General features: G+C 38.1%; 2 protein-coding genes across 3 annotated transcripts; one reads left to right on the top strand and one right to left on the bottom strand.

Moving 5' to 3' along the window:
• The first annotated feature begins 941 nt into the window (after positions 1-941).
• Positions 942-6,514, top strand: LOC103709519 (uncharacterized). 2 transcript variants are annotated; one of them, XM_088704852.2, is made up of 5 exons: positions 949-1,208; positions 2,380-2,546; positions 3,019-3,525; positions 4,589-4,750; positions 6,178-6,514. In XM_088704852.2, exons 3-5 carry the CDS (start codon positions 3,025-3,027, stop codon positions 6,271-6,273), a joined length of 759 nt encoding a protein of 252 aa, XP_088560978.1. In that variant the 5' UTR covers positions 949-1,208; positions 2,380-2,546; positions 3,019-3,024; the 3' UTR covers positions 6,274-6,514. The 2 variants fall into 2 exon arrangements, with proteins under 2 accessions (XP_008793148.4, XP_088560978.1); XM_008794926.6 differs by lacking the exon at positions 2,380-2,546 and having other exon boundaries at positions 942-1,208.
• A 1,422-nt stretch (positions 6,515-7,936) lies between these two features.
• On the bottom strand, positions 7,937-15,388 carry LOC103709518 (uncharacterized). The gene is made up of 7 exons (XM_008794925.6): positions 15,173-15,388; positions 12,395-12,461; positions 12,233-12,294; positions 12,052-12,141; positions 11,818-11,936; positions 9,900-9,954; positions 7,937-8,404 (listed from the first exon to the last, which is right to left on the bottom strand). Exons 2-7 carry the CDS (start codon positions 12,459-12,461, stop codon positions 8,201-8,203), a joined length of 597 nt encoding a protein of 198 aa, XP_008793147.1. The 5' UTR covers positions 15,173-15,388; the 3' UTR covers positions 7,937-8,200.
• Between the last annotated feature and the right edge of the window lie 1,200 nt (positions 15,389-16,588).

Here is a 16,588-nt window from a genome sequence, read left to right as displayed (position 1 = left end):
ACTGAACTGGTGGATACTTTGGTGCTCTTAATTTGACGGAGTCCCGGGATTCAAATCTCCCAACAGTAATTTTTTTTGCCCCTTTTGATTGAACTCAAATCTCCCAACAGTGGAGGTCCGTATGATGTGATATCCACAGCAGAGTGGCTTGCATAGCGTGTTTCAGTTGGCCCCAGTACTTGAGCTTATAATCCTTACACTACTGGAAATGAAAGCAAACAAGAATAGATAACTAGATATATTGAACAAAGAATGAAACTTACTTTATGAAAAAAATCATGCACCACTAGTTCATACTTATCAGCAGCATTTTCTTATCCTGTTATCCATGACATGTTGATATAGTAGACATGCAACTATCAGCCTTCTTTTAATCAATTCAAACACTTCATTAGGCTGACATAAACATTATACATAGATAATCCAAACACCATTGACACATCAGCATTACTAGCTGGAACCAAATAGAGCACAACCCAATTCTTATGAGCATAGACATACCATCAAACATGACAAACAAAGGATACTATTTTAAATCAACTGGGACTCGAGGAATATTCTTCTTTGTACTGGAGTTTAAAAAATTTTGTTCCCCATAATTGAGTCCAAGGAGCACAACAGCATATCCATATGGGTGCAACAGGATTTTATAAATTGTCCAACTAATAACCTCCACTTCCTCCCCAATTTGGGAGCCCAGGGCCGGAAAACATCAGTTGCTTGTGGGCCCCACACGAGACAAGGATCCAAAGGTGGAGGAGGATCTAGGTAAATGCTATTTGGTGGGCTGGGTGGAACAGCTGATCATCAAAGGAAGGCATTCACCGAATCACCGAATCAGCTCAGCCGACGGTGGGAGGCCGAGGGAAAGGGATGGAAACGCTTTGGATTTGCCGTCCCGCCCCACCTCCTCGTCTATATATTTGGCTGCCATCCCCTTCTTTTTCTCCCGTTCCTGTCGGTCTCCTCTTTGCATCACTTCTTGTAAGCATAGCTAGAAAGGAAGAAGAAGAGAGAGAGGACGGACGGGAAGAGAAGAGAGGACGGGAAGGGAAGAGGAGATGTACGCGGAAGCAGGGCTTCAGTATCTTTTCTTGCAGGAGTCTCCGTCGGAGCTACCGCCGCTGCCGCCGCCCCCCCACCACCAGCAGCACTACTCTCATCTGCCACCCTGGGACACCAGCCTGACAAATGGTGGACCCTACATGGTAATTTACTCCCACCTCCCCATCTTTTTTTTATTTTTATTTTTATTTTTTTTATTGGAACAAGAATTTAAAAGGGGTTGATCGATTGAGATGAATGCTTTTCTTCTACTTCTTTCTTTTTGCTTTCTTTCTTTCTTTCTTTCTTCATCCTTTCCTTTTCTGAGAAAGGAAAAAGGATGTAGAAGAGAAAAAGGGCAAAAAGGGAGTTTTAGGGGTATTTGTGGGTGTTTTGGTAAAAGAACGGAAGCACTGCGCCGAGTCCATGGGCTCGGCCATGTGGAGGAGCTCCGTGACTGGGTCTGAATGACCTGAATGCTCACTGTCTTCGCTGGTTTTACCGAAGTGGCCCTGGGCTGCTTTTTTTTTTTTTCCCCTTCACCCTCAGAGATTGGTTAATAATGGAAAAATCATCTCAAGAGTAGATTTTAAAAGCATATCAAACAATCATCCGTTGAACGGTTAGGTTGCCGAGGAATTTGATTTTACTCTCTAATTCTACTCTCTTTTTTCTTTGGCTAACGTCAAAATTCTGATTTTACTGAGTAGTCTGGAACTTGTGTTGATTCTGCTCACTTATGAATTTGCATACGATGAGTAGTAATCTCTTGTAGCTTAAATGCATCATGGACGGCACATAATGTTGCAACTGGATCATCACGGTGAACCTCTTGAAATTGTTGTTGAAGTGGCAAATTCTTGATCTATTGATTTCCTAGTGCTTATGATTCAAGCTGTTTCTACTGGTTATTTTGTTTGCTCTTCACAGGTTTTAGTATCGGAAAGAAGGGAAAAAGTGGAACTTTTATAACAGTTCCTCTGCTATCGTAATGATATCCACCTGCTTGTGCTTATCAAGAATCTATTCGTATCTTTATTCCATGAAAATTCCTTTGACATTTGGTCTTGGATATAAAGGGGTGATGAGATAAGAAATTCCTCATATATCTGGTAGCAGAATATCTTAACTATTACTAACAACAACGCAATCTGATGAAATGATGAGTTTCTTGGACCGTATAATTAACTGGGATTATTAATTTCGATTCTGTTTGTGCAGAAAGAAAATAAATACGATCATGTATAGTTACCTTTTTTTTTTGCTTATTGTTATTTTCTTCTTTTTCTTCATGTGCTTCTTTCATTTAGATTTTTGGTTTTACACTACTTGTAGGTTTAGGTTGCATTGCGTTCTGTGGTTCTACATTGGTCAGTGCGTGAAGATTCCAAATTTGTACTACAATAGGGTACTAGATCAATAAAAGATGTTGGTACTCGGTTAATGGTTGGATGAAGAAAATGTCTGAGGATCCAGAAATTTCCTTCCAAGGATTCAATTAGGCATCCTCTCTCTCTCTCTCTCTCTCTCTCTCTCTCTCTCTCTCTCTCTCTCTCTCTGTGTGTGTGTGTTTACTTGAAAAATTTACACTTCCACTGCACAGCTACATATGACACTCAGAAAAATTATCAACTCATTGTTTGTATTAATAATCTCCAAGAACTCTTCAAACTACAATACCAATAGTTGTCTTTGATGGCTGCAAAAATACATGTACAAGATGAAAATTACAGCCTGAAGTGGCAACAAGTTAAGAATGAAAACTTCTCTATTGGTGGAAGCAATATATGGACTGTGTCTACCTCTATACCATGGCATCTCTCTTAACAAAGATATACTATTTTTCAGTTGCTCTTTATTTACTTCTCAAAAATACAACCAACCAGAACAAGAAAAACTACATATGTTGTGGAAGAAGCTAGTAGTTTCTGAGGATAGAAAAATAATTTTGTTAACTCTGATTTTCTTCTATAGGACAACATGATGGACACTTCCATTATATCAGAATATGACCTAGGTGGAGAAGGGGATCTATTCAAAGCTCCAGAACCCATCATAGAAGAACCAGTTCTTCCGCTTGATCCCATGATAGCTGCCATGTCCATTATATCTGGAGGAGATGATGTCATCACAGAAACATCTAAGGTTGGGAATATGGAGTTTGTCCAAACCGATCAACTACTGAATGATGTCTTCTACGAGTGCAAGAAGGACCTCCTAGAGAAATCTGCAATTAAAGAATCATTTTCTGAGGTATTAGATGCAAAGATTCCTGCAGTGCAAACAGAAGAAGATTCAAGTTCAGAGAAAATTAGATTAGTTGCAGAAGGACAATTGCAGAGAAGTGTCAGCTCTGGAAATCTAACCTCAATGGAGTGGATCTGTGGTAGCACAACTAGACCAAACTTTCTTGATTTTCAAAGCCTGGATTTTGAAGCTGTATTCGGAATGAGGAGAGCATACAGTGAAGGAGATATTCAGGTCAGAATAAATCAACCAGTTCTCCAAACTGGTTGTTTTCCTTTATTCTTCTTTTCCATATCCTGGTTTATGCTGGCTTTGATTTAGTAGGAAACATTAAAAAACAAGATATTGTGATATTTTCTCTTTAAAAAACTCTTTTTTAGATTATAATCAAAGATGAGTGATCCTTGAATATCTGTGCCATTATTCAAATTTAAAATTTCAGGCCCACAGACTTCATAATATCGGAATAATAAAATTAAGCTTAGATAGGTTTGTGCAAGTAAAATTAAAGGACAAAGGAACGCATATCACTGGCTAAGTTCTCCCAAGCAAAAGATGGAAGAAAAAAAGAGCTGACTTCTGAATAACAGTTCCATAGCAGAGTTCTCTGCTTAAACGTTGGAACATATTTTATTAGAATAACTTTGTCAAATAGTTGTCTTTCCTTTGGCCAAACTCAAAATAGCATTTTTGTTAAAAAAAATGGGCACTTGCTTTAAGAAGTGCCTATGGTGTCCATTTGCTAATGTGTATCAATTTTGTTTGGAAGTAAAATGCACCTGGTAAATGGTATGGTGCACCATGCTAAATGGCAGCCATTTTCTTTTATGTTTTCCGAATTGGTCCTACAACTCTTGTTATTTATACTGATTTCATAGAAAGGTTATTAACAAAGTAATGCATGAGTCATAGCTATGATGGAAATTTATGTATAAAAACATTGGTGCAGAATTTTTCTGAAAAAAAAATCAATGGCGTTTTTATATAATAATTTGCATAAAACTTATTTTAGAGGCAGCACTTTTTAGGTGCTTGTGGCATTATGGAGCTTGGACAAACTTTTCAAGACAGAAGCGTCCATGCCCTCAAGAATATTTGTTTTCAAAAATATTTTGCTTTTACCTAGATATGCAATGACTGGGGAAATCTCCAGCACACCTGACTGCATGGCAGTGAAATAATTGTCTGCACGCAGTTAGGTATTGTTTGGTTTGATGTCAAGCATACTCAGATGTTTAGATGTGCCTGTAATTTCTACAGGATTTTGAGGGTCATTGATTGTGAGTTTTTCTGACAGAATCTTGACAATAATAATGCAAATTTTGGAAGCACAAGTGCTGTTCGTTCTTCATTTGAGCGGCTTTTAACCATCAGTGACCTCAAGAGTGAAGAACGAAGGCAAAAACTTTCCAGATACAGGAAGAAGAAGACTAAGAGAAACTTTGGCAGAAAAATCAAGGTAAATAATTAACAACCATCTTTTCAACTTTCCACCTTTCTTCGAGTTCTGAGCATACAAATGATGAGTGTGCCAATCTGGCAAAGTGTAGCTATGATATTTGCTTCCATCCAGTCAATGATGAGAGTTATTATTTTGTTACCATTGACAAACATGACAAAAAGATGAGTATAATTACTTTCTAGAAGAACAAATTAGTTACTGTTCCAAACTTGTCGTGGTATCTGTGAGTGATTCATCTCATATAGAAGTTTGCTGTAGCTAAATATTCTATGAGGAGCTCATGTCTTTTATGTTTTATAATGAAGATGTAAGAGAAAAAGAACTGTTGATGAGTGGAGACCATTAGGAGAAAACCCAACCAGCCTTAACCACGAAAGAACAATAGATGATTTCCTAACAATGTGTCTTGAAGTATAAAGAAAACATTCCCAGTTACTTTGCTGGTGAGTGTATACTACATTGAAAAGCAGGAGTTAATGTCTTTGGGTCTATTGAATATGCTTACATAGGAAAAAAATTAATTATTTATTTAAATTTTGTCATATAAATTTTATAAAATCCTATCAATCTAAAGAATCTCTACATAACCACTACTCCATCCCAATCCTCCCTTTTCCCCAACTGCCTCAACAGCCACGTATTCCACTCATACCACAGCCTCCTATTCACATGTTCTTTCTTCTACTCCCACTGCCTTGGAATGACCAAAACGGCAAAAGCCTTCAGCCTCTTTGGTGGCACCTCCAAGTTCAACCAACAATGGTAAGCCATTGACATGCGAGCTTGCAGAAGGATTGCAACATTTAAAGGCTTGCATAAGAACTGCAATCATCTCAAGGTTCTTTGCACTGTACTTTTTGGTTCTTCACATGTGGCTAATTGTTGATGACATAACCCCTCAAATACTTTGCAATGACTACTTGGATTATTTCCACTTTTCAGTTCTTAGAATTCATCTTTTATGTTGGCGAGGATGGACACAATCCCAAATTCCCCCTGGCCCGCAAAAAAGAAACAGTAAAGGACACAAACCAAGGGCCTCTATATGTGATCTTTTACTGCCACCTCTTTACTTTGTAATTTCATCATCAAATTTCATCCGGCTTAGATAATTTTTATAGCGACTGCAATCCCATTTCATCATACTATTATTAACCCATTTTGATGACCGATCTTTATTAATTATCTCTAAAGTGGTCTTATTTCATCTTAACCAGCATCACAGGTTTGCAGTGCAAAAATAATTTATTAGATAATCGATTACCAGTGCCTGCCGAAAGCTAATCTATAAGTTGTTGATCAATGAAATTAATCGATTACTTTATTGCTAACTACCACATGTATCCAATTTGGTTCTATCTACATTTTTATTACTCTAAAGTTGTTCATGAAACTGTATAAGGTGATAAATTTTGTATTTTCAGTATGCTTGCAGGAAGGCTCTAGCAGAGAGTCAACCAAGGGTGCGTGGAAGGTTTGCAAAGACTGAAGAATGTGAGGTTTCAAGGCCACGCAAGTAATTGTATACATTGCACTAGGAAATGGTTAAAGCTAATAGCACAGATAGCTGTGCAAGCCACCAGGATGAGAGCCTCTCAGTGGACGATGTCGAAGATTGTATGTGGCGCCTTGCTTGCTGAAGGAAAACCCGTGTCATTGGGATATCTGCTTTGCTGTAATGACTGTTGCTTGATGGGCGCAGAGCTGAACTCCTATAAAAAAGTTTTGAATAAAATGAGATTCTATCCCGATCTTGAATGACAGGTATGAAGTCCTTCGTGTTGGAATGCCATGAAACCATTGCATGAGATTATGACTTCAGCATCGTCAGTGCCTTTACGACATGTTTCTTTGTGACGATTAAACCATCGTCCAGCCCTAATCAGAGAGTTGCTATGCGACACTAAACTGTCATGAATGCAACCCTACCCTAATCAGAGTTTCTTTGTGATGAATCCAGAACTCGTCTCATACCGTCAAAAGAGTTGCTATGTTTTTTATGTGCATTGTGTCCTCTCGAGTTTCTTCTTGCGGGATGTGACACTACGTCCTGTTATTATTTTCCTGTTATTAGTTGTGATGAATCAGAGACTGCCTGCTGTGACCAAATTTGTTAGGTGGGTTGGTTCTGCTGCCTCCAAATGGTTTGAGGGGAATCTCTCAAGCACCGCGCAGAGGATTTTATCAACCACGTCATGAGACTGGAGCAACGGGCACCACCATTTCATGTTAAGTTTATGGCTCCCTGTTTTTGTTGGGATTAAAGTAATCGCCTTATCGGCCACTTTGTCCCCTGATTATAGCCTTGTCTACTTCGTAAATTGTTAAACCTACAGTCTGCATGCCAAAAACTTGGATCACAATCAACACTCTTTCTTGGCCCCCAAGCCCTACTGAACTCACTGAAAAACCATTACAAGGTTTGGGCTGCTCCTTTCGCTGCTCATCGCAGCCCTACTTGGATCCAAGACCGTAAGCAGGTTTGAAGATAATGGGACTGCCGCCTGCTCTTGTTCGCCTGAGCCACACATCCACACGCAACCCGCAGGTGCAAAATGAACATATATGCTCTCATCCACCGCAGAAGGACCAACAACGGAAGAACGTTCTCTCATTACCCAGTAAATATGGAGAACCCACTCAAACAAGTTCACAACAATTAAGCTGCATTGGTAGCACCCAGTTGGAGGTACTCCGGTAGCATTCGATGCCAATATATCTCGCACTTCAATTTTCCCTGCACCCGTAAATAAAACAGCAGCATAAGGGAAAGATCATCATTTTCAGCTTACAAGGTAGAGCTACCAGCATTATCATCTCAATTATGCAGCTTAACTGCTGCTTCTACGCTGGTCAAGCATGCAAACATGAATATCCTCCCCTTCTGCTTGAAAACACAAGCTAGAGAGACCCTAACTAGCTTCAGACACCATGGATATTGATTCCCTCGATCACCAATCCATGAGCTTCCTCCAACAAGCCCCATTCCGACCCAATACCAGCATCGAATCCAGGGTCACCAACCATTACACTACCAGCTGATGCGGCAGCCCCCCCTCGAAAATAATACAGAAGCTGAAGGGGATCAACTGAAATCAATCATTCAGATCCGTTAATATTAAGTGGGGTAGAAGAGAATCCTGGAAACAACTAATATAAAATGCAGTCAAAGTTCAAAAGTCAGGAATCAAAAGGCAATCTCGTTGAACATTTGTCATAAAGGGGGAAACGGACTACATCATAGCACACTCAACCAGTTAAAGTTGCAGAAGATGCAAAATCCAGGGGGGAATGAAGTGACAGCGCAGCAGCAGTGCTGTCCCTTCCACTCATCTTCTGTGCGACCAACAGCACCATTTCAAAGGAGAACATGGTACAAGCATCACTTAGCAGCACATAATGGATATTGATTCAAGGATGAACATATACGGGGGAACACCAATGCTATTACTTGACATAGTTTCCAAACCGGCGGGCAGCACCACGAGGTGCAGCTCCACCTCTGCCCCGCCACTGGGCACGAAACCTTGGTGCAGTCTGATGGCCATTACCATTGATCGCATGCTGGGACATCGCCTTCATCCTCTGCTCCTTCATATTTGCAAACAGTGCATCCAACGTCTGTGGCCTCTGCTTGGAAACCACCTTATCCTGCATATATTGTTTAGCAGAATCTATAGACCATCAGCAAAGAACATAATCCAAATTCCATCTAAATCAGCCATGGATGGAATCAAAACAGAAAAGAGAACTGAAATTGAAAACTATAAAACTATCCCCACTGTCTATAACCATTAAATTTTGCTAGCAACAAGTCGGTAAATTGAAAAAAAATGTCATCTACCCACAACAACACCAGAATGAAACATCACATTCTACAGCAAGCCTAGTATTTGTCGAGGAAAAATCAGTCCAGTCCTTGAAAATTTATCTTTCAAGAATAGTTGAAAACAAAGAACCATCTTACTCTCAGATTAATTAAATCACTTTACAAGCCATAGTTCAGAAAGAAAATCTTGAAGAACAATTGCAAAACATAATCTTACCACTAAAGCTTGAAAACTTGGTTACATTTTCAATTTTGGGCGAGATTCAGGAGTTTTGGTTCTGGTGATTTTAATTAGCTTCAAGTTTCAAGACTTCAATAATAGAAATCAGGGAAAAAAATTAAAGCAATGAAAAAAAGGGAAAGGAAAAAAAAAAGTTATTGTATAATACTTGAGTATGTTTCAATATATACCTTGCATGTTTAGTTTTAAGTTTTAACTGTTTTGGGCTGAAGTTGATATTGCATAAGTAAAATTTACAAAGTATATTGGTATCTTGTACTACAAACATGCGCACACGCACATATATATATTACACTTCAATCGTTTGAAAGTTTCACTTCATTTAGCAACAGCAAAGCTTGTCAATGCCTAGCCCGTTCAAATCTTTATATTGAATTTGAGCATTACTTTCTCATATTTCTTTTGGTTGAGTGACTATTTAGACTAAATGTAGTTCCGAATGTTGTATTTATATTATATAAAAAAGGCATCATTACTATGAATGGTAGCATCTTCTATTTAGTTGTTGGAATTAGTATTTACTCTTTATAAAGTACCACAATAAGGCTCTTTCAAAGGCCTTCGCCCATCACAGTTATGTTTACCATCTATTGCCCCTTTTACCTCAAGGAACATAAGAAGCCAGGGAAGAAAAGGGGAGAAGAAGGGGGAAGGGCTGCTAAAATCGATGCTATATATTCAGTATGCTTAAAGAAATAAAGAAATATCCCGACATAATTAAATAATAAAAACCAAAAACAAAACTTTCAAAAAGAGGTCGTGGCTAGTTTCCGTCATTTTCAGCCAAAACTAGCCAAAGCTATGAAATTTGACAGTTTAGGCCACAAATTTGACCAAAACTCAAAAACTTTTCTCACAACTATTATAATATCAATGTTACCAAAATAGAACGATAAAACAGGCACAATGTCTGATCTTATGTTAAACTACTATCCGTGACAGGAAATGACTCGTAAGTGAAAAGTAATCATGCATACCATTTGATACATATTACTAATATAGATCAGACATCAAAAGTGGACCAGGATTATCCATTGCCCATATTATTTTCGAGGTAAATGGAAATTTAGGTTTACCTTTCCAGCAAAGCTATCAGCAGCAGACTTCCTTTGTACTGATGCGACTGCAACTCTGATTCAACAAGCAATTGTTAGTAATAGGAAACAATAACAGTAAATTCAACATTGCTGTTTACAAAGGACTTGTAAGAGAATGGGTGAAAATAAAAGCATATTTTTCTCATGCCTGCACAGAACTATCATACTTCACATAAAGTTTGAAGCTTGCTTACCATCATCTTTTAAAAGCAAGTTATAATAAGAAAGAGACTAAATAAACCAGATATAACTGCCCAGAAACTGAATAACTCTGCCTTCACTGACATGGCCAGTCTCACTTACATCCACAATCAGCAGTTTGTCATCACTCAGAAATACAGAGGTATGGAGAATGTGTTCCCCAGTAGTCCACCATTCTATCATATTGGCAGCCAGATAGAAGTGTGCGATGCCATGACATCAGTGAATAAGTCCACCATCATTCACTGCAAAAGTTCTTTGAACTCATATAAGAGTTCTTCCAAATCACATTTCATTGACATGGTAGTACTAACCCAGCAACCAAAGAGCTTCAGAAAGATGAAAGACAGACGCGGAACTCCTAGAAACAATTTGGAAATTACTTTGCACAATGGAGACTCCATGTCTGAATTGAAACTGCCAGCACTTCAGGTGCACCTGCATTGGCAATACACTTGCCAATCTAAATATGGTATCTCAAGTCTCCATTGCCCTCTATTCGATGATCTTCGAGTTTTTAAAACAAGTAGGGGTTTACCTACAGGTGTGACTCAGAATAACAAGTCACTTCCATGTTTGTATACCACCATTCAACCCAGTAGGTTGCTCAAGATACAAGGGGCAAAGTTGACACAATATAAGGATTCACGTCTGTATAGTGACAGCAGATCCACTCTCCCTTAGAAACTTTGAGTGACTCAAGTATAAATTCCTACATCTCTGAGGATGCTATAAATGAAGCTCATGAGTTTCAGACAGGCAAATCATAAGTTTCAGATAGACAAATTAAACTCATGTACAACAACGATCCTGAAGTCCAAATCCTTGAACAAACAACTAATGTTGCAGAACCCATGTACGCAGAATGTGTACCATCATGGAGGTCTACATGAAGAAACTGATTATATCTGAAGTAGCAAATCTTTAAAGAACAGTAAGAGATCTGAGAATCCAAGATAAGTAGAGGTAACAGAAGCATGTCATAGACACCATACCTTCCCTTCAGAAAATGCAAAAAAAAACTATGAAACAAAATTTATACTTCAACTGTTATGATCCAAGTGCTTCCTTCCATGTCAGTAGATGAACCATAGGCCAAATATCTACCAACTCTGCAGCATCATAAATGAGATATCGAACTCCCAGATGCAGAAAAGGATGATTGTAAAAAAATTCCAATTCATCCTCTACGGTTCGCTAGCGAAATAGCAAGTGCATATATAATTTTAAACACCATTGCCAGTATGCGAACCAGATAGAGCTCTTAATCATTAAACTAAAGCAGTTACTCAACCAAATTTATTCAGGCATTGCTCAAACTGCATATATGCCCCCAACATATATATGAAATATGTCCAAAATGAAGCAGTGCAAACATTCTGCATAAGTGCCATTTCCCAGGTCTAAATCAACGGAATGGAGATGGCACATCTCATCTTGTATAATACTGAGAAGTGAAACCGATAAATGAACTAGCCATCTCATATGTATATTTGACCCATCTAACACCTCCATGGCCCACTAACAACCATAATAATTCAATTGCATGCATGTGGAAGGCTTCCCAAAATTTACAGAAAAAACCATGGTTTACCTGTAGAAATACAGGTAAATAGAAGAGTTCAGAAAAGAATAATAAAGAAAAGAGAAAAAAAGGTAAAAAGAAGCCTACAGAAAGAGTATAAAACATTAGTACCTTGGCCTGTTCCAGTTAACCCCTCTACGAATTGGCATGGCGACAGCCCTCCTAGCAATCTCTGTTGTTACAGGAAACTGATTCCCACGAAAATTTGACCTTCTCTGTGCAAGCACACCCTAAAGAGACATGAATTGTAAGAATGAAGAGACAGGAAATCAAAAAAAAAAAAAAAATAGTGTTTTACAGAAAACTAAAAAATTGAGACAGGAACATATTTTAAAGTAATTTTACCTGTCTAATTGATGATCTAGAATCCATAAATCGCTGAGCCTTAGCGTTACCCTGGGAAGCATTGCCATTCTGGAAGCCTCGGCTTTTGATCTACAAATTCAAAAGTTTTAGCTTCATTGCTTTCATGACAAAGAGGAGCTCCTGCACAAATAGAATCCTTAAAAAAAAACAAATCACTCACTGGCTGTCTCGGAGGTCTTTTCCCTTTAGACATGTTTTTCTTTGACATTTTTATGATATCATCTACAACCAGCATAAAGCCATTGAATTACAAAGCCAGCTTTATGTCTGTCATAATGCTTTTGCAATTTTGATGCAAGATGGTTGACAGTGACAGGCATACCTAAAGTCATGTCCATTTTTTTCTCAGTAAGCGCAATTGCTTCAGTTGTTAGTGGCTTAGCTGCCATCTGGAAATTATAAACAAAAGAACATTAAGCAGCAGTACTAATACAATCAGATGGCACAACTCATCAGAAGCAAAAGGCATCTGTGTCAATCACTGGAAGTCTCATGAAAGTGACCTTGAGGAGGCAGGGAAAGCACATTGTGCATCAGTAAATTTTTGTTGCAGAGGAGTTGATAAATACTAAACAAAATATAAGTCATTCAATGCAAAATATCTAAAGATGTATTAGCCATGTGATATTAATGAACACAACAATCAAAAAAAGGAGATAGAATTATGTGTTCAGTAACAATTAGTATGCCTGCATACAAGAATAGAAAGTAGGAAGTACTACTTTCTGGAATTAGTGTAATTGGGGCCAACTTCCTTCATGTCCCCATCTCCTAGTTCTTTATCCCCTTCATGGCCTCCTCCTGAAAGAAGGCCATAGGCAAGGCAATCAAGAGTAATAAGCCTGTGTCAATGACTGCATGATGGTCACATGATCAGATCTCATGTTTTCACATTTTATTCATTTGACCAAATGGTCTATCACGATTTGGGGAGAGTAAGGGGATCCAAGAATAGCTAATGAGAAGAAAAAAAGAAACTGGTGGTGGTGATGACATAAACATGGACCATGATGGAATTTCTACACAAAGATTGATCACAGGATTCTTCTATTGATTAGGTGAGTGCTTTATGCCATCTATGGTGGGGTTTCTCTCATATTAATATCTTTCTCTATATTTTATTTTTCCCCAAAAGCAAGGTGTGGGTTGGAGAAGCAAAGATGATTTTTTTGTATTCGCCACAAAAAAAGACACTGATAACCAATGCCCCTGCTCTCTACAACTTCTCCCCCTTTTATCAATTAGTCTTGTAGATATAGATGTGTATAAATGATTACCTACAAGAATGGTAAGAAAGTGACACCCGCAGATAATGCCAACTAGCTGTTAGTGACTGATGACTTTATCTTTCAAGAATCAAGAAGAATATCTAATGGACATCCTGATCCCATCCCCCAACAAAATATATAATAGCAGATACAATGCAAGTGATGATTTGAAAAAAAAATGGATAAAAAGAGAGAGTATTTAATGGATGTTTTCACAAAGAATAGAGTTTCCATCGGACCATAAGATTTTTACCTCATGCATACCAACAAGATTCAATTGGAGTGGTCTGTTTTTCTCTAGAGTACTCATAAATGAATCTTAAGAACCTTAATAAAAAGAATAATTTTATAAGAATAATCCCTTGACAGTGTTATGGCTCTTTTAATTTCTAGATTAGGAATTCTTAAGAACTACATAACACAATATCTGTTCATACTTCCCTTTACCCTCTTAATAAGGCAAATTCAGTTACTACAAAATGTTCACTCAATCTTTACCATTTCTGAACATACTTTCACCAGACTATACTCATGTATATATCCGGATATTCATATTCGCATCTCACAAGCATCATATTTATATTGCTAATCAAGATGCTTATGCCTATTAAAAGGATGACATATTTTAAATGCTGAGATATATTTTACTTGACATTTTTCCAGTTTTGCTTAAATTTTGCTAGATAGTTATCTGATGATATCGGGTATGCTTTTCCTAGAACCATTAATAAGTGAAAAGACATATTCTTTACTGTAATTAGTGAACCAAGAACACTTTCCTTTACAGATCACAGCAACCCAAGCAGCACTGCGGCACTATTGTTGGGAAATCAACAGGTTTTGAGAACATATAACAATACTATTCACACAACTCACAAATATGGGGCACCAAGACTGCCAGGGTAATTCATTTTAAGCAATGTTCAGACACCTCTAGAATTTTCTCTCTTCCTTGGGGCATGGAGTATTACACCAATCTTTGACCGATAACATAGACACAAATACTCAGGCAGAACACTCTGAATCTCAGCATCGAATCGCACACTTTTTACTGAAAGCGATTACTAATTAGTTTGAATATTTCTTTCCCCATATGAAACCATATATATTTGCCAGAATCCTAACAACGATCAAATCTGTCAAGTTTTTTCAGCACCATCCATTCAAATTATTCCCATTAATTCTCCAATAGACTCCATGTATATTCTAGAAAAGCTCAAACAGAAATAATATGGTTCCGTTATCTTGAAAACAAATTAATACCAAAACTTATCCCTTCATCAGACCAATAGAACAAATAAATCAAAGAACCCAAACAAGAAACCATCCCATGCTCTAAGGAGGTTAAAACACGAAACCCTACAATAGCAATCCCATAGGGCCCCGTCAATCAGCCCTACCAATTTTACGTTCTTCACATAATCATGCTCAAAAAACAAAATTTCAGAGATTTTAATCAATCTACAGTTTCTATCACTTAATAATCAAAAAGAAAACCGACACCGACAAAGAGGAAAGAGTTATAAAACGTGGGGTTTCCAGATCATTCCTCCAAGAAACAAGCGTATACATAATAATGATACAAGATACAGATAGACAAAGTCGAAGAAAAATATCTTCGGATCAATCAAGAAAACGGAAAAAAAATAATGCAGAAAAGGGATAGATCAATAGAACAACAAAACTGACCGGATCCGCAAGAGAAAGGGATATATAATAATAATACAAGATACAGATAGACAACGTCGAAAAAGAATATCTTCAGATTAATCCACAAGAGACGCAGAAAAAAGGTAGAAAAAGAGATAGATCGATAAAACAACAAAACTCACCGGATCCGCAGGAGAAAGAGAACTCCTCGCTCGACGAGCTAGAGTTTCAAACAGAAAAACTGGAAAATCTCTCGCGCCTCCTCAAAGAATAGGGCTCCCACGGTTTCGAAGAAAAGGGGCAGGGATCGAGATTTTTCGCAGCTCCTCGAACACAAGATTAGGGTTTCTACAAGAACCGAGAGACGCTCGCACGCCCTCTCTATTTGGTCAATAGTCGAGGGTCCCTACCGAGTGCAGCTATTTATAGTTGGCCGCGAAGTCGGCACACCTACGACGCGTAAAAACCACAATTCACCGACTTTAGTAATTATTGATCCCAATTTCATATGAATTGAGATCCGTATAATATTCGATCATACTTTTCAAGATATTGAGAGAAGAAGAAAAGGGGTGCATCATTTGAAAATGGAGGTGTATTTATCATCATACACTGGGGCGAGTTGCCTCGTCACCGGCGGTAGATGTAGGGCAGCAAATGGGTAGGGTTGGATCGGATCCTGAGTGACCCCGATCTGATCCGGTTTCTTGTTCGGGTTCTAATTTTGGACCCAGATTCGATCCGGATCCATGCTAACAAATTTTGACCCGACGGATCATTCGGGTCAGGTCCATGCCTACAAATTTTGATCCGATGGGTCATTTGGGTCGGGTCAGATCCATGTATAACCAGACCCAACCCAAAAAATAAGCCCAAATGATGTTATTACTCTCTAACTTCCGAGACCCAAAGGATGCTGTCCTAAAATAGGTCAGGTCATGTCTGGATCCGGGTCAAGATTGGGTGGACCCGATCCGACCCGAAAAATAGAACGAATCCAAATTTAGGATCCGACCCGACCCTGCGGGTCCTAAAATTCGGGTCAGGTTGGGTCACGGGTTGACCTGACCCATTTGCATCCCTAGGTAGATGATAGGCTGGCTTTTTGGTTGTTGACTGGACAATGAGTTTACAGTTGCTGGATAAACTAGGCTGGGTCTTCATCTTACTGGGCTTGGACCAAAGATAAGATCAAACTTATATTTAGGTTTAGGGGGCCGAATCTAACTAATTTTTTGATGGTCCGACTTGGGATCTGGTCTAAGTTAAGGGGCTAGACTGGATATTTGAACAAAAATTTGATGGTTTAAATGGGACCATTTGAGTCTGCGAAGATTGCTCCAAATTATTGAAGTACACTATTAGAATTTTGTATAAGGATATTATATTGTAACAACGAATATTAAAAATCTAATATGAAACACTTAGCATGATTAGCATAGTAATATCATAATAACATAATATAATATTCATGTTATATAATATTAACATTAAAAAAGTTATATAGTAATCTTATTATTATATTATTAGAATGTTATATTGTAGCATAAAGTTATATTACAATACTATAGCATACCAACAATGTTATAATGTTAAAT

The sequence above is a fragment of the Phoenix dactylifera genome, chromosome 9 (assembly GCF_051530095.1).
Source record: "Phoenix dactylifera cultivar Ajwa chromosome 9, Ajwa_hap1_PhDact_Kaust_v1.1, whole genome shotgun sequence".
Lineage (NCBI taxonomy): Eukaryota > Viridiplantae > Streptophyta > Magnoliopsida > Arecales > Arecaceae > Phoenix > Phoenix dactylifera.
This window is presented reverse-complemented; position numbering and strand designations above follow the sequence as displayed.